At 37.0% G+C, this 19,003-nt stretch overlaps 1 protein-coding gene across 1 annotated transcript in view; it reads left to right on the forward strand.

The window, feature by feature from the left end:
- WDR27 (WD repeat domain 27) overlaps nucleotides 1-15,513 on the forward strand; it is a 123,639-nt gene extending 108,126 nt beyond the window's left edge. Inside the window, exon 24 of the mRNA XM_063331032.1 lies at nucleotides 14,866-15,513. Coding sequence (XP_063187102.1) covers nucleotides 14,866-14,913 — 48 coding nt within the window. The 3' untranslated portion in view covers nucleotides 14,914-15,513. The remainder of the gene's footprint in view (nucleotides 1-14,865) is intronic.
- The last annotated feature ends 3,490 nt before the right edge of the window (nucleotides 15,514-19,003 follow it).

A 19,003-nucleotide genomic window follows, 5' to 3' on the forward strand; every position in this document is an offset into this window, starting at 1 on the left:
TGCATTGTTAGTGTATGGCATGATTTTACCAGGTTATAAAAGCAACGTTATAATAGAAGAGGAAATGTTCACGGTATGTTGCCTTTTTTTCCAATGAGAGAATGTAACTACATTCACAAGGTGGGTGGGCGTCCCATTAGCACTTGAGGGCAGAGACTTTGTAAGCTGGTCTTTTCAATAAAGGGCACATATTGTCCTGGGTCAAGGGCATGGCCAGTACCATTCTTTTCTGCACATCTTGGCTCTCTTTTCTCTTTCTTCTTTCTCTTCGCATGTTTGTTTGTAAACTGTGTGTGCAGTGCAACAGGTTACTCTGTTGAGAGACTCTTCTCTCCTTTTTCGCTTTTTTCTCGAACTCCATTCCCTTGGGGACATCATATCATACAGAGCAAGGCGGCACTACCAAAGCTTTTGGTGTTAAAAGATTTACTTTTCCTCTTCTGGCTTTATATTGGCTGGTGATGGGCTTATGCGCTGCTTTGATTATCTTAGAGACTCCCATAACTGAGATCAGTGAAGCAGCATGCCTAAAAAAGCAGTAGTAACAACCTGATATTTTTTAAACTGTATATTATGAGCTTCATTTCATGTCTGGGGGATGCAAGCTGATAGTGCAAGAAGACCAGAACTGCTGTGTCCCTCGGGACTGATGGCAACACCTGCTGTTCAGAAGTCAACCACAAAATGAAAGGATAAGCCAGAGGTAAAATTGCCTAAGAAAATCTGTTCAGAACAAGACCCATTATGTTTCTTTAGGATTTGAGGAGCCTTTGAAATCTTACTCAGTTTGTGCAACCTGTCTTTATGAGCATATCAGCTAGCTGTTGTTATTATTATTATTGGTTAATATTGCCTTTTTGACCAGCAAAGATCTCTGATGACCTCCTCCCTCTAAGGCAAACAAATTACTTTTATCTTTCCTGAATGACCAGTACCTGTTGGCACATATTTATCTATAAGACATTAATAACATACAGAGGATTTAAAAGACAAGCGTGGGTGCTACTGGTGGATGAAAAGCTGGACATGAGATGGCAATGTGTGCTTGCAGCCCAGAAAGTCAACCTATCCTGGGCTGCATCGAAAGAACCATGGCCAGCAGGTTCAAGGGAGGTGATTCTGTCCTTCTGCTCCACTCTGGTGATACCCCACTTCAGCTCTGGAGCCCTCAGCACATGAAAGACATGGACCTGTTGGAGCGGGTGCAGAGGAGGGCCACAAAAATGATCAGAGGGCTGGAGCACCTCTCCTAGGAGAACAGGCTGAGCGAGGTGGGGTTGTTCAGGCTGGAGAAGAAGAGGCTCTGGGGAGACCTTATTGCGGCCTTCCAGTACTTAAAGGGGGCTTACAAGAAAGACAGGGACAAACTTTTTCACAGGACCTGTTGTGATAGGACAAGGGGTAACAGTAGTCTTAAACTAAAAGAGACTAGATTTAGACTGGGTAGAAGGAAGGAATTTTTTACAATGAGGGTGGTGAAGCATGGAACAGGTTTCCCAGAGAAGTGGTAGGTGCCCCATTCCTGAAAATAGTCAAGGTCAGGTTGGGTGGGGCTCTGGGCAACCTGATCTAATTGAAGATGTCCCCGCTCATTGCTGGGGAGCTGGACTAGCTGACCTTTAAAGGTCCCTTCCAACCCAAACTATTCTATGGTTCTGTGAAAAGTCAAGGTAAATTAGATTTTGAAAAAAGTCCCAATATTGCAAAAATAAAATTATATTTAGCTATAAATATGAAAAGAAGCAAGGAAATATGTGAGATGTTGTGAGGATTACAACAAGATGAAGATTACGTAGTATAACCAAAAAGAATAAAAGAATTCTGTTAATTTCTCATTGATGTTGACACAATGGAAAGAGGATGGGAGCCAAAGAAGAATTAGTAGTGGTGATGAGGCATAGAAATAGAAATTACTTTATCTGTGTTGGAAATAAAATTGAAATATCTTGAAGTGAGTGGCACGATACCCCTAATTAAGGTAAATTAGAAAACTTCTTAGAATATGGATGTAATTGGCATGTGAAGTCATACCTCCTGTTGCCAAGTTTTGTACTAAGTGAATGAGGAATGACATCACATTAATGTGAGACATCAACGAATTTTTACAGTTTGTCCAATCTACATAAGTGCTATGAAGTCATCACATGGGACACTGTAGCCAGTTTTGGGCATTGCATTTCAAAAAATGCTTTACTGACCTCAAGAAAAGGTGTCTCTTATTTGACTCCAATAGACTCGATGCAAACACAAGCTAGTCTTTGCCAAGGAGGGATGAACATCTGTGTATAAGGAGGCCAAGAACCATATTTCTGTATCTGGCAATTTTAGAAATAATATGTGTAGGATAATATGTCACGAAGTGCATCACTGAGAGTAAAACCAAAACATCACTCCTGTCAATTCTCACATGATGAGGGAAACAATTTTGCTTCTTTTTATGCTATCTGCAGCTACTGTGTCTCAAGCATCGGTATCACTATGCAACTTTCTCTATGCCCTCCGGAAACGCTTGATCTAGGCTAAGTTTGCCAGTGGGTCCCTCAAGCGTGAATTAGCCGCACTGTGCGTGGATTCCCAGATCAGGCTGGATTGCTGTGTTGCTGTGCTACAGTCAGACACATGGTCAGAAACCAGGTGGCACATTTGTCCTCTGCTATAAGAATCAGTGTGGACTATAACGCAATTTGGGGCTGGGCACACCATAAGATGGGGTATCCCACCATCTCAGTGAGGGAGGGCAAGAGCCCCTGCGTGGGTCCCCAGGGATGTGGGAGCTGTATGGAATACTGGCCAAGCTGTATTGAAACCTTGCAGTCTGCAGAAATTAGAAATGTCCTTACTATAAGATTTTGTTGTCTGAGATGTGTTTCCTCTTTTGCTTCTGAAGCTACCTCAGCTCTGTTTTTCAAACAAGTCAAAATAATAGGAAATTTGCTATTAGTCTAGTGGAAGTATATTATAATTCATAGAATCATAGAATTGTCTAGGTTGGAAGGGACCTTTCAGATCATCGAGTCCAACTATCAACCTAACAGTGACAAAAACTGTCACTAAACCATGTCTCTAAGCACCACGTCTGCCAGTCTTTTAAATACCTCCAGGGAGATTAAGTCCTCTGAAGTTCCTGTTGGCTTTCTGTACATCTGTAGTCTTGTGAAGGAAGTCAGAACAACTGATGAAGTGACTTACATATAGGTACTGTAAGTTAAAGATCTTAATTACAGTCCTGTCCCCAGGAAATTTGCTGGAGTTTTGCCTTTATTATACTAAGCGATAAAATGCCTGCCTTAGACACGGGGGCCAGTTTAGAAATTTAATGTTGAATGCATTGGAAAGCAGCAGTGGTTTGCCTGAACCACTGTTGTGAGCATAGATTAGACATAAATGGCTCATTCTTGTTTGGAAATTTCTTCTATTTTTTTAGCTCGAATACTCTCATCAATATTTATTATGTTCAGCTCCTCTTCTCTGTTGCTTAACCCAGAAAAAGATTAAATTTCTTTGACTTTCCTGTGTTTTGTTGCTTCTAGTTCTTCCTTATTGATCTCCTATGTATGTAGTTTCATAATGTGTGAGACCTATCCAGTCTAGACTTTCTCCTTATTTTATTCTGGATCTAAATAAGTCGAAGAAAATTTATCAGAAAAATATTTTTTTCTTTCTTGTAGATAAACTGAGCAATACCTCAATATATGATTTCAATTAAAAGTGAAAAAGCTGAGATGTGCATTTGAAAGGACTGGATAATTCTGATGGAAGACTACTTTAAGAATTTATATATAGCGTATTTAAGTACTTCCGTTGCTGTTGGCTTGTAATTACAAAAATGACAAATCAAAAATGTATATTTTATTCTGGAAATTGTTTAACAATGATATCAGCAATTCCAAAGGGACTAAGCTAGGAGTCTAAAATGATAATATTTAAAACTTAAATACCTCTTTAAGTATGGGAAGTGTGGTGTTCTCTTGTTACAAGAGATGTGGCCTGTAGAGAGCTTTCCCTTTTAATCACGAAACATACAGAGTAACGAATTGCACTTTTCTTTATTGCTGTGCTTCAATACCTTGACGCTGTCTTGGGTGTATCATTTCTGGAATAGAAGAGTGTAGTTCATCCTCTAATCCCACATCGCTTTCCTCATTATTGCTATTTGTGATTTTTCTTTACACAGTACAAACACATTCCCATTAGCAGAGTGAGTCCCCCGCCCCCGTTTTGAAGTGAGTAGTACACTGTGTTTGATAAATGCTAACCTGAAACAGAATTAGCTGCTTCGAAGTGTCAGGCTCCATACATTCTGTGAGCAGTCCCCCAAGGTGTTAGACCACCAGGATGGAGTGTCTGTTGAGACAGAACTTTATGCTGGAACAAAATTTAATAAATAAAGGATTGTCTGAAAATACAGTTGTTCTTAATGACCCCTTTCCTAAGTTCACTTTTTATTGCTAAAATGTTTGGGGTTTTTAAAGTAACTATTTTACACTTCAGCTTTCTGCTTGCTATGAAATCAATAACAAAACTGGTAATTATTTTTGACATGAAAACAGGTATGATGTCATAAAGCCCAAGCCACTATAATGATTTCGTTAAAAAATAAAACGTTTGGAGAAAGAGAACATCTGTAGTGAGCAAAACTCAGTCTAAGGAAGGGAAAAAATAATTTATTTAGGTTCATGATACAAATTTTATGAGAGACACTCTCCCAGTAGTTCTCCTGTCAAACAGCACTTCATACATGAGAGTGCTTAAAACATGAATGTTATGTTTATTGAACCATTCTCCAATGTCGCCACTGCTTACCCCATCCTTGTATTATGTCTGACTTATTTTTATTTTCAGTTATTTTTTAAGTTGTCTGCTTTCATTTGTATTCTAGCAGCTGGTATTTGATATATTGATATGTATTTAATTGTGTAAGGAATATTTACCACTAATTTGTCTTAGTTCTCTGCACACATGCGGGTCTACTGCCAAAATGGCATGCTTTCTGGAATGGAAATATTTAATATGGCCTATTAAAAGAAAAACAGCATTTGGGGGCCTATGTAAATTGTCATTAATAGTATAGTAGCAAGCAGTGAAACTAGATTTTCTGATCGCTGAGAGTTGTAAAGAGTAACTCTAAATTAATGTGTTGTTCCAGTTATTGGCTTTTAACATTAAGATTTGATTCAATGCCCCTTGAAGTTAGAGGAAACTCTTTTGCTGGACTTAACAAGTGTTGGCTTATATGTTAAAGCTGGAAAATGTGCAGAGCTTTCCATAAAATCCTATTCTGCATCGCATCAATCCTCAGACCATATGCGTTGCTGTGGTGTTGACCTATCTTCCAGTCGTGGTATAAGCATTATTACTACCTTCTGTCGTGTATTTGTTTCTTCGTTAGCTCTACAGGCAGAAAAATATGAAGTGGATTATATTGTTTTAGATGAGGCTATTTAATATGTTTTTATTACCTTGCTGATTGAGGATTTTTCTATACTTACACAGATTCTTATCTACGTTTGAGAAGGCAAAGTCAAAAAAATGAGATCCGTTACAGGATTTTGTAGTTATTTGGGGTAGCTTATTCCTTCATCTATATCGTATCTAAATGAAAAAGATTTCTGAATGTCAGTATAGAAGCAAGAAGATAGATTTAAGATTGCTTCAAATATTATTTTTTTGGTCAAGCGCATTTCACAGATGAAAATACTTATTGGGAATTACTGGTTTTACTTGCCTATAAAAATGTCATGTTAGATATAGATGAGAATTTTGCTTTTTTTGAGCATGCAAATAATACTAAAAGCTGACAGCAGAGAGGTGCACGTGCTGAAATGAGTAATACATTTAAAAATATGATATCTTAGGTAAATTTTCTAGGAGATTCCAGCAACATCTGTACAGAAGATATGAACTTAATCTGAATCATAAGGGAACAAAGGTTTTAAAACTTCAGGTTGGGTTTGGGATGACACTGCTGTGAAAGATCAAGATGCAGAAATTCTGTATTCTCACAGATATGTCAGAGGGTAGGAATAATCAGGTAGAAAGTAGAACTTAGGCTGCCAAGAACAGAATTAGCGATACATTTGCAGAAATCCTAAGAAATAAGATGGGAAAATGGAATGGTCAGCACTGGGTGAAGGCAGCCCTAGGTGATCTGTTTGGCCTATCACAAATTTGGTGGAAGAAGGGTAATCAGTGAAACACTCCAGTACAAGGTTACAAAACGTATGGGGAACATAGACTAAACCTTGCTGGCAGTGGAGGTATGCTTTATGTTAAAGACAGCGTAGAAGAGAGACAAATTGGTAAACCTCAACAATGAGTCCTGCACAGGCTGAAATTTCCGGCCTGTATAGGAAGAAAAGAGTATTGGACTTATATCCTAACAAGACCAGGATGGCACTGTCCGTGTCCGTTAACTGTCCGTGTTAACGATAAATCGCTGAGGGCAGGAAGGTCCATTACCTTATATGCAGAGATCAGATCTTACATACTAAGAATGACTGTTTCATGGTGAGGGAGACCACTAGAGTTAACTCTGGACTACATTAACAAATATATAGAAATTGTATCTGTCTCAGGAAGTCATAGAATGATTTAGGTTGGAAAAGACCCTTATGATCACTGAGTCCATCTGTACACCTAACATTAGGTTATGTCCTAGTGTTAGGTTCTCTAACATTGAATGTAGGGGCACCTACATTCAAGCTGTGAGAGTATCTCGCTCTCTCCTAGATATTTGTTTATAGCACTCTTGAAGAAGACTGCAAGATGGAGTCTAGCTAGGTGGATCTTTGCTCTAGTATATATATTCCTCTGCTCCAAATAAACATACTTGAATAAACACACTGAGAAATCTGGACAGAAATTTCAGATAAATATGTTCACATGGTTTGGCTTTGCCAAAGTATGTATTTGTTTTAACAATTTTAAGAACTTTAAATGACAAGAAGCCCAGATGAGGCCATAATATTAAGATCCCTTTCTTTCAGATCTGTGTTTCTGGAATATTTTATTTGGAGAGAAAATTACAAATTAAAATTAGAGGTTTTAAAAATCAGGTTTTGCTATGAAGATTCAGTAGGAAGCTGAGTTAGATGACCTCTCCATGTTGCATTCAATTATCTTTTTCTTTAAACATTTCTGGTTGATTTTCTTGAGTGACTGGTGAAAATACTGTAAATGGTGTTACATTATTCATATGTTTTCTTATGGCGTTCTGCACATATAGATTTTCTGGAAAAATCTATTTATTCTTTGGCCTCCCTACAGCTCCAGCTTACCAATTCTGAGGCATTGTTTGCCTGTTATTCAATGCGTTGAATAATTTCCTTTTGTTACAATTATCCTTCCTACCAATGCTAGAAAAGACTTTCTCCTTTTTAAGGCCCAAGCCCTATCAAGAACATGTCTATATATACATCTATATATACATCATCAGTGACCCGTTTAACAACTGTTTTAATGTCTTATTCATGGTGGCCTCTGAACTTGAGTTCCTCTAGATACACAAGCCATCTCTGATATGCAAGACATATCAAATATAGATATTAGAGACAGTAAAAGTTACATGAGGTGGATTCCAGATAAAGTGTCAAACCTTCTGATTAAGCCACATGGGATTTTTTTTTTTAGACATGCTTGAATTCACTTTCTGGCAGTCTTCCATTCTTCAGTGATTTCTGTCTGGAAATCTGAGATATGGATTCTGTGTTTAAGGGAAACAGAAATAGAGCAATGTACTCAATCTGCCCTATCCATGCGCTGAGCATAAAGGGAGGGAAAATGTGAGTGTATCATCTATGGGTACTAAGAAGACAGAAAAGTCCTCAGCTCTTGAATGACACTACATGTACTTACCCCTTATATGATCATGTGTGTGTATGCCACACCTCAAGGAATTATGATTAAAAGCTGCTAATCTGTTTTTTGTATTTTCTCCTCAGATGTCATTTCTTTTCTGCAATAGGACAGTTATCTTCAACAATACAAACTTCTGTCTTCTGTCTACAAAAAAACATGTGGGTTTGATCTAACTGATTGAATGCTTAGAGTGTAGCTGTCAAATTAAGCAATCATCTTTCAAGAAAACAAATCTTTTCAAAGTGCTACTAACATGTCTTCTGATCTTGAGTTAAACCACAAAACCAGACTTGGTAAAGCCTTCATATACTGTAGAGCTTCAGGGGTGAATTCTACATCGCTTTAGACACCACTATCTGAACAGGAAAAATATAATAAAAATCAGTTCCATAATGTCTCCTTTTCCTGTTGCTCTTGATTGTTGCTAGCTGTCAAACCAATGCAAAATTCAGGAGCACCACTAAGTACTACAGTATTGGTGATTTCATTGTCTTTGATAAGCACTAGCATTTAGTGGTGTTCCTGTCAATTTCATTTCAGCCACATCATTTGCTTTCTGACAGTTTTATATTGCAGCTGTGAGTTTGCCGCTAGTAAATTCAGAGATTGTATCTATCCATTCAAAGGTGATGAAAACAAACATCCATTGTAAGAGACGTTGACTATATCCATTGAAGAGAGATCTGAGTTGTTTCCTAAAATATATATGAGTCTAGGTCTGACCAGTATTGATTGAGAATCTGGAGTTTTAGAATACTGTATAAGGATTTATATGTATATCATATAAAAAATAAATGCAAATGTATACTTAGTTGATTTTAAAAATCATTACAGTTACAGTTTTATTTCTGATCTGCATTTAGTTCTGAGTTAATTCAAATTTGTAAGTTTTTAAAGGGTCTTGGCACATAAAGATTTCCATTGGCATTTAAAGTTTACAGTTTTAAAAATAACAGTGGTCAAACTCCTGAAGGATTTACAGCACTGATTTGGAATGTGGCTTGTTGCCAATGGCCTGGAATTGAGATTTATTGTATCAGTGAGTAATGTTTGTCTACTGTAATATGTGGAATACAAGATGGTGTTTCTTGTGTACCACGCTTCAAATGCATTGAGCAGTGCCTTTTTTTTCTAATTCTCATAATTAGCTGATTAGCTCATAATACTGCTGCATGGCAATAGAGAGAAGCGAGTTCTATCTATATTTTATCCGTGTGACTAATTTCATGTTCATTTTCAAAATAAATACTTGCTGAGATGATATTTGGTTATCTTGACTTCTGTGCAGTTTACACTTGAAGCCACATTGAGAGGTTATCGTGTGTTTGGTTATCCGGAGTGAAAAAGGCATGGATAAGAGAAGTCTGTGACACTCTGAATAGTGTAGAGAAGGTTGAAGTCTTTAGTTTAATCTCTGCTTTTGGAGATGATATGAAAAAAATGGAGAATGAATAAAATTAAATGCTTAAAGAGTCTCAAAAAACCTCCAAAACTTGCTATATCAATGTGACTCCAAGTTGATTATACATATAAATGAACCAGGTATTTTTTTTAGGTTTGAAATGAAAGAAAAACAGCTTTCACTTTTACCATTAGTTCTTTAGACCTGTCTCTGCTGCTCTGACTGTTGATACTCATCCATCCCTAGTTCCTACACGAGGAAGTCCCTGCCACTTCCTCCAGCAGGGGCTGCTGCCAGTGCCGGCAGTGCCACTTGCTGGTGCACCTTCTGTGCCCAGTCCTGCCCACCGTGGTACAGTGGCACCAGCTGTGCCAGTAGCGTAGGGGTGACTGGGGTGGGTGGGACACTGTGCTGCAGGATGGGAGTGATGCTCAGTTGCAATTGCAGATAAATTTGGTGAGGTGTTTTTGGTTTTGTTTTTTTTTAAATCTTTCTTTTAGAAGGACAGAAATGGTGAGCTTGTAATCAGAACAATTCAGTATGTGTTGGGCTCTGGCTTAGCGCTTCTTGGTTCCATGAAAGATCAATGATTAGCTTTTACAGATACTGATTTTGTATGTAAGTTATTTATACAAAATCACTCGAGGGGAAAAAATAAGAGGCACTTTTAATTTAATTTCACCATTGTTTACTGTTTATTACTGCGTAGCACAATAAATGTGGTGGTTGGGAAGCAGTTTCATACGATGAATTTCAAAACATGCTAATTCAATAGACCAGAAGGCTACAGACAATTATTTTAAACCCTTAACTTACTGTGTGCTGTGTGTGCTGTTTGATAGCTGTGTAATGAATTAGCATTTCCTTTGGAAAGCGTGTATTTCTTGTGAAGTTAGATTTTGGTGTATTGAAGCACAGGTAATAGCAAGCCTCTGCAACAAGTGGAAGAGGAGTCCGAACAATGCTAAAAAGATGTTCTTGAACTAAAGTCTATAATGCAAAGAAGCCACTAGGACATTCAAAAGCAGATGTAAAAAAGTGTAAGTTAAGTTAGAAAATGTGTGTATTCATCTAACTTGGTATGCTTATTTTGCCTCTCAAGTACATGGTGGAATGCAGAAAGGCTCTAAGCTTCCATAGTGGTCAGTCAGCAGTCGCAGGCTGTTGTGGAAAAGTTGTAGTTGCAATTGGTGCTTCAACGGCATTTAGGCTATTTATACATAAATATTTATCCAGTCTCATATGCAAGTATTACTAAATAATAACTCAGTATGTTATACTTTGATTTCTGCTTTGATCACTTTTTCTATCATATCGATATATGCCACATAAGAAAATGAAGGGAACAGTAAGAGTAACTGACTAGCCAAACCGTAAACAAATGCTTCCCAAAACAGTGATTGCTACTTTGAAAATACGATTTGTGGCAGCAATTCCTATAAATTGTAAATAACAGCTTGACTGAAGAATTCTTTATCTTTTTGAAGCTCGAGGGATAACTTTATAGAGACATATTGGTCCACATTGTCTGCTTCTGACAGTTTTGGTTCTACATGTGCCCTACTGTTTTCAAAGAATGGTTTGTATAATGAAAACTAAAAATAATAAACCCCTAAAAACTACATTCCCATCTGGTCTGCTGAGATATGGGATTTTTGGTGAGGTGATACTTTTTGCTGTGCAGCTAGTGGAACTTTTCAAGATTTTTATCTCTACTTGCATATTATGCATATGTATATCTTTATACTAATTAAGAGAAAGCAAAATCATATTATGTGCCTGTAATGTGAAACTAGCTGGAATTCCTTTGATTGTTATTGTGTCCTAAAGTACAATATATCTTGAAGCCCCATATACACGTAAGCTTGCTGTGTGAAATATTAGAACAAAATATTTGTTATATGCGTTTCTCTTCAAAGCCAACTGTTAGTGTTTGTGGCTTACAAAACCCCAGGTCTCTAATTTACAGCACATTTTTTTTTATGTGGCATCACTACAGAAGCATATTTCCCACCCCCAAAAGATAATTCTAAAAAAAATATATACTGTGTTGTTGTAAAAGGAAATTCAGTAGGCAATGTCTTTAAATTAATTGTTAGTCAACTGACAGCCTTCCAACACTGCATGTCACTGTTTTAACTTTGTTGCGGTAAACTTTTATATCTTCTGCAATCTATCAAGTAGAGGACTGTGTTCAAGAACTTGTTCTCACCCCTTTCTGGGATCAGATGTCATAGATGCTTTCTAAATCTTGAAGCTTCTGTAAAAAGCTCTAAAATGCACAAAACCTACGCTTTCTTCCCTGCCCTACTTGAAGGTCTTTTCTTCACTGCTCATATATCCATTGATATGAAAAATAGTTCATGCTTTCATATGCCTTCTAATATTCCATAATGTTCTAGTGTTCATCCCATAGGAAACCTGTACATAGGTTTCACATTATTCACAGAACTGATGCCAAAATTTGAATATGTAATAGTATGACAGAATTATTATTATTTTTTTATTTTAAGAAGTATATTGACTTGACTACTATAGAGATTTCAAATATAATTTAAAACACAATTTTGGAGTAGCATGTTTGGGAGCTGAGGGGTTTGAATAAAGTTACATGCTTGCACTATTTGGAAATGTAATATTGGCATAAGTGAAACAATTGTTTTCCTTAAAATCTTAAATTTCTATGGATTCTAAGTGCAGCTGAGCACATTCTTTCTTGATCAATTTTGATAGCTCTTAAGTGTAAAAATTCAATAATTTCAAGGGTCCTACGGGTCAGATTTTTAGTAGCTCTTTTGATCTATGTTGATGCAGATTGCAGTTAACTTTGTACTGTTATTGTATTAGTAATGCGCTATTAACTAAAATTTATCTTCAGTGACTTCTGAAGTATGCCACTTTTACAAGTGAAAATGCTTTGTTAGCAATCAGGCACAGAAATTTATTTTAAAACCCGAAGGCTAAACAGGCCTCCCTGTGAATGCGTATTAGCAAATCAGTTTGGATCAGAAACGAGCCTTTGAAGTGAATCTCCCTTGTCTCTACTTATCCAACTTTGCTTCTCATTACTGTACACTCACTGAGGATGTGAATTGGATTTATCTCTGATCAATTCAAACCAAAAGATGAACTCCAGGAATGCACTCAGTGTGCCAACACTTTCAATTCATGGGACTAGAGTAGAGCTAGTCTACATTAACCCTTGTAATGTCTAAATGTAACCCAAGGGAACCCCAGTCTGAGAAGGAAGAAAATCCTTACCATCAACACTGTACTCCTCCCAAGGAAGAACTCAGGATCTCCAAGGGCAGAACTCAGGCTGCTAGTGACTCACTGAACCTATCAAAAATTCTATTTTTGATGAAATTTTCTGCAATACTTAGGTAATTTTTGGATTACAAGTGTCATTTTAAATGTCTAATAAGTTTTTCATTCCAATTAGCCTTTTAAACGTAGTTTGGACTAAAAAAAAATAATGCTGGCTCTGTATATAGGGTATATTCCGTTTGTCCATGGCAAGATACCAAGTGTAACACTTCTCGGAAGAATGAAGCAATCAAAGGGCAGCCTCTTATCTATTGCCAAGGAAAGCAGTTTGAAAAAGCATGAGAAAGGAAGGAGGAGGACTTGTGAGACAATCAGTGGTTTAGAGCATATGATCAACAAGGAGCAAACTGAAAGCCAGAAGGTGGGCATTTTTAATTCAGTCAGTGTTTCAATGATTCTGTGGTTTAGTGTTGGCAAAAGTGTGGAAGGTGGTTAGACAGAATAGAAAGATCATTTTTAATGGATAACAAAAACAGAAGGACTCTGGATGAAGAATGTAATAGTAGTGTAGGGAATACATTTACATTTAGCAGGTGGAAGCCAAGCAGTGTTTCAGTAGTGTCAGAGGATATGACAAGAGGGATTGTCGTGGTTTGGGCCGGATTGGCCAATGACAAGACCTCAAACCAGGACAGGGATTGACCACACATTGCAGTTTTTGAGGTTCAGGTTGGCCATTAGGAAAAAAAAGGCACTAGGAGGGCAGTGCAACACTGGAACAAATTGTGAAATTTCCTTGTAGTTTTTCAAGATTTAGCCAGAAAAAGCCATAGCTAATCTCTTCTAATGTTTTCTGTGGTAGCACCTAGAGCAGGAAGATGGACCAGATGACCTCCTTGGGACTTGTAAAAATTCAGTTTGTTTAAAATTATTTTATTTTCAATTGAAAACTAAACAAAGTTTCTATATTATCTCCTGTATACTAATCAATCTTCAGTTAGAATAGAATCCATCTCTGATTTCTCAGTTAGGTCAGTTGTTTTGTGACAAAATGAAATAGTAATAAAAGCATTTTCTTTTTCTTCTCACACGATAAATGACTACGGAAAGTTAGAAAAGATACTTTACTTAGATATTTCGTAGATATATCATCTTTCCAATAATAAGTTACAGAGGTAGATAAGGAGCTAATAGAAGTCTTTGGAAAGATGTAATAATCTTGGATAGCTGTAAAAAATACAGTTGGAGGAATTAGATTGGACAGTTCTGGGTAGTCTGTACTTTAAGATTGCATAAGTGATAGTGAGAGAGAAGAAAATAAGTGAACAAATTCACTGTCTTGGGAGATAACGGTTGTGAGAGATTAAAAGAATTCGCCATTGTAGATGTTGAAGGAGGGAATATAAAGCCAAGAAGATAATTTATTGACCACAGAGTCACTTTATCCAAAGGAAGAAAACAAATGAGTAAACATGTCAAACAAAGGCCAGATCAAGAAAAATAAGGATGAGAAAAGTTAACCAGATCCATCGGTTAGAACATGAGATACATTTTTTTTTTTTTTTTTTTTTTTTGTTCCAGCTCTTCAGATTTTTGTCACTGGTGTGAATAACTGTAAATCCTAATATGCAAGGAGTAAACATCATGAATAAAAGATGCCATTTGTAGATCATCAGTTTCTGAGCTACAGCAGGTTTTGAAGGGCTTGTTTGTAGAAGTAATTGCAGGAAATAGTATTTGGTTTTGTTTTATAATTTAGATTTTGTGAGACTGGTAAAAGAAAGCTAATGCAGTTGAAGACTCTTTATGCATGTCTTTGAGGCTTGCCTCTTCCTAAAGGTTTGTGGCCTTCTTTAACATACTTTCTTACAAAGGGAATTCTTATACTACATTTAACACCAATAAAAATCAGAAAACTGCATTTGTTGGTATGCCTGATTCAATTCATAGTATTTTCCATCTTCATGTATTCCAGGTCTTTCTTATTTCTTCCATGCTCCCTTCTTGAATCACACACAGCGAAGTCTGTTTGACTTTCTGTGTGGTTTAAATATGTGCGTTGGCTTTACAAACTGTTGATGTGTTAGCAGATGTTGACACAAATTTAAAAATAGTTGGAAAAGAAAAATCTAAGTTAAATGGAATTTTCAGATTAGCTTGGTTGAGAAGAGCCTATACGTTAAGTTGTTCCTTATTTGAAATGAAACCTGGACCTGTTAACATAGAAGTAATTTAAATATCTTCTTAATGATCTTCATTCAGTCTGTTGTGCTAAAGCAAACTTCACTCACTGGAAAGATCTTTATTAAAGCCATATGTTCTTTTCTTTTGAACTGCAGCTCACCACAGCCACCTTGGATGGCAAACTCCAATTGTTTCTACCCTGATATTTCCCAGCCTGTGAAGCTTTGGCCCTGGTGCCCTGAGAAAGAACAACTTGCTGAGAGAAAGGAGACTGGTAACTGGCCACAGGCAAGCAGCATAATATTCCCTTCTGAACTACAGTTTTCTTCTGACTTTGTTTTCTGAAAGTTCCTCAAGCTGTTCTCAAAGTTCTTCCATTGTACACTCTGTTACCTGTATTGCAAAAATAATGGCAAAAGATCAAGAAAAGAAAGAGACTACTCATTCTGACTTCATTCTGGCAAATTACCACAGAAGTGGCTTTCAGAGAACTTTTTGGGTGCTCATAGTTAGGTGTATTCTGTAGTGCTTTGCTAGGCTGGGACCTCTTTACTCGAGATTGAAAATGCAGTTAAAATAACAACTGTTCCATTTTTAAAGCCAGGTCTGCCAAATATTTAAATTAATCTGAAAGAGAGAAGAATTGTATGTCTTTCTGAAATGCCACGAGAGTCCTTCTGTTATACTTATTTGGGGTTACTGGAATTAGCATCGATGTTGTTTGAAGGCAGAATTTTAGTGGTTTATCCTTTATGCTACATTCTGTAAATTTCTTAGGGAGTACGTGAGAAAGATCTTCTCTTTAAAATACTACTTTATTGATACTATTGAAACAGCTTTAAATGTAAAGAAACTATTTCTGTCATTTAATAACTGTTTAAATATTTGCAAAACAAAGTTAAGTAGTATGAAAATAAAGTTATGGGAAAAAATGTTAATTTCTTGTATTCTTCCTAGTTTATTTATCCTGATCTTAGAAAAGATTTGTTAGACAACTGTTTTTATAAAAGTAGGCATTCTAAGTGTTCATTGACTCTAGATAAGAGTAGAGAGCATGTATGTGGCTCGTGGAAGGAGACGTATTTTTTCTTTTCTTTGCAAAATTGCGCTGCCATTTCAGTTAAATTTGCCAGAACAGAATCACTAAACTTCATTAATCAGATTGCTTTAAAAAAAATAAATGGAAAAAATGGAATTCCCACCACCACTTTAACATCAATCAGTATGGCCAGATCACTTTCAGTACTGTAAAGAATGTTGTATTTAATAGGCATCCCCAATTTGTACGTATAATATTTAGTATGAGTAAATCAAGATACTTCTATAAGTTGATTAATTTCCATAGCAAATATTCTTTTGGAAAGTCTTTAGCTGTGTTTTGGTATGCAAAATCATATACTGTCTCTATGGATTAAATTCAGATATCTTCCTCAACACAACAGTCTCGTCAATAACTGTAGGAGTGCAGTGCAGCTAGAGCATGCTCATCAGGAGTCTGAATATCAGAATCGGGCCTGCAATGATCAAAGCAAATGTGGAATAACCCACCTGAATACGTTTTCAGTTCAAGATCAGATTAACCGAGAGATCACCTTCTGTGCTGTGGCCGCACACGGGTACACTACGCTCATGAATTATCAGCAAGGTTGGAATTTTTATCTCCACCACAGGGATCTTCAGGATGGTCTTCTTCAGACTTCATTTAGCTAACTTTCTCATCTGCGTGCTCTAAACTCCACACCAAGAGTCGCTATTCAAATACAGAAAAACAGCATGGCCTATGGCTGTATTTTCAAGGAAAGTGTTCCTGAGCCCTAGGTTGCAACTTGCTTAGTAGTGACCAACTCTGTAGAGTTTGTAACATCTGCTGAGGAGGTGTGAACTGTAATTATTACTATTATTTTTTTTAAAAATGCCACATTTTAAAACCAGAATAATAACATTCTGAAGAGTCAAGGCAGAGGATACACTCAGAAAAACTCTGCATCCTTGCTGCAAGCATGGAGGTTGGCACAGTCCCCATGGGACTGAAGTAAAAAAGAAAGGCTTCCATTTTCTAGATCTCCTACCTAGGAGTCCTAGAAGGACTAACAGTTGTCAGTCCCCAGTCAGCCAGCGTGTATCCCAAATCCCCCTCTTAATCTTGGGCTAGTTTGATCTGTGAAGGAGGAGCTCTTCTTCCAAATCTAGTGTTATATCTCTCTTTCCCTAAAGTGAGACTCATCTGTCTGGTGCTTTCTGGTTACTTTCATCATCAAGGACTTTTGCTGGACAGCCCTTTGGGGGCATGACCACAGCATCGTCAATCCGTGCTGAATAGGGACTTTCATCTGTTCTGGACTTGCAGATGTGCAGCTCTTTGGTAGCCCAAAAATTTGTTAACCCCTTTTTCCTGCACGGGGTGAGAGAATTTGCCCTACCACACAGGCATTAGAACTTTTCAAATGGAAATTCCCTACAATTTTTTCATATGTTCAAAAAAAAACCCCACTCCACCCCATCCCCACCCCAGGTCCTCAGAAATGCTTGAATGCTTGTGGTTTTGAGAATGGAAAACTTTAGCTGACATACTTTAAGTTTGGTGAAGTCAAATGCTTGAAAGCAGGTTTTCTAATGGCAAATAGGAAGAAAAAAAAGTTGTCGGTAGTGCTACCATCTTATAATATTATATATAAAATTTTCATAATCACTAGGCTTTCGTTCTGAGATCTGTTTGATGAAAGAACACAGGAGACTATACATAATTACTGAAGAGTCATAAAAGATTACTCTTGGGGTACATAATGTGGGTTATTTTTATGGATTACATGGGTACCCACGCTGTACCCACAGAAGCACTATACCTTTGGTTTTAAACAGGCAAACCTGACAGTTTATATTTTCAGTTTCTGGCATAAAGGGAAGACTATTTGAAATGAGACAGTTCTAAAAGCAGATAGGAATAGTTCCTGGTTAGCTAAGGTGGATAGCCTATTTCAGCTATAAAAAATTGACACAGACAACTGTAAGTGTAAATATTTAATAGGCCATTGTGAGGAATTTCAATTATGCTTTCAGACTGTTTTGGGAAAAAAGTGACTATAGTATAGCTCTCAAATATCTCATGAAAATTAGAAGTCTGGCTTTGAAGGAATATGTGGCAATATGTGAGGAAAGCAGTTGGCAGAAGAATAGTGCAGTTTCATTAAATATTTGCTGTGTCATTATGTCTTTGTCTTCGAATGTCCTGTATATTGGGGAGAGGAGTAGTGGTTTTGTGACTTTCTGTGTGCTGTTATGTGGGGGGCTTTCCCAGCTGAACATCTACCAAATGTTGCAGAATTCTTAAAATGGTTTTACACAGCAGTTTGGTCTGGTGCTCTGGAGGTCAGAAAGCACAGGGGGGCTGGCAGCACTGTTCTGAAGTGGATCCTGTTAAAAACCGTTCGGGAGTAAGTGGTTTGCAAAATATCAGGTACTACCCATTTTTCTGTGTAGAATAAAAGGAGAGATGGACAAGTTTGGGTTGCACTGTCAGAAGGAGGGGAAGAGCAAACCCATGAATGAGCTCTGCTTTCCCTTGGCCTTTTCCATTTCCTTAATTCACCGTGAAAGAAGTGCTCTTTGGATGCATTCTTCAAGACTATATTGCTTTCCATTATACGTGATGATGACATTTAAATATATAGTGAAATACTCCTGGAATATCTAGTGGTAGTTAGTGCCATTTATTCTTTTCTCCCTTCCATTATTACTTCATTTAATCATACCCAATTATCTTTTCAAAACCATGTTGTAATCATATTTTCCCTTTTAAACAATGAAAAGATCTGTTTGTCTTATGGTATTTCATTGCAGGAAGAAAGTATATAAATAAAAATTGCATAAAAAATTTTCAAAAAAAAATGTTGGGGTGTGACTGACAAATAAAAATGTAGTGATGTGGTATGAAATGCCTATTAATATAATTTAGGATGCTTTGCTTCAGTGCATGAGCGACAGTTCTAAAATACATACCAACAGAAATCGAAGACTAACATAGTACCTTCCTTGAAATCATTGCAGGTTTAAAAGAGTAATCTTATTTAAGGATAGTAAGATGTTGGTCTGGGAGATACTACTTTTTATGTTATTGTCTAAATTGGACTTCTACCCACCAGTATTCCAATGATCACTTAAGCTAAATTCTGCTCTTTGGAATTCTGCACTTTGGTGAAGCACAAGTAATTCTGCTTACTTTTATGAACACGGTGCTGCTGGGAGTAGACTCTGTCTCACATATTTTAATAACTTTCAAGGGAGAATGGTATACTT

This window comes from Chroicocephalus ridibundus, chromosome 3 (genome assembly GCF_963924245.1).
Source record: "Chroicocephalus ridibundus chromosome 3, bChrRid1.1, whole genome shotgun sequence".
Taxonomy (NCBI): Eukaryota; Metazoa; Chordata; class Aves; order Charadriiformes; family Laridae; genus Chroicocephalus; species Chroicocephalus ridibundus.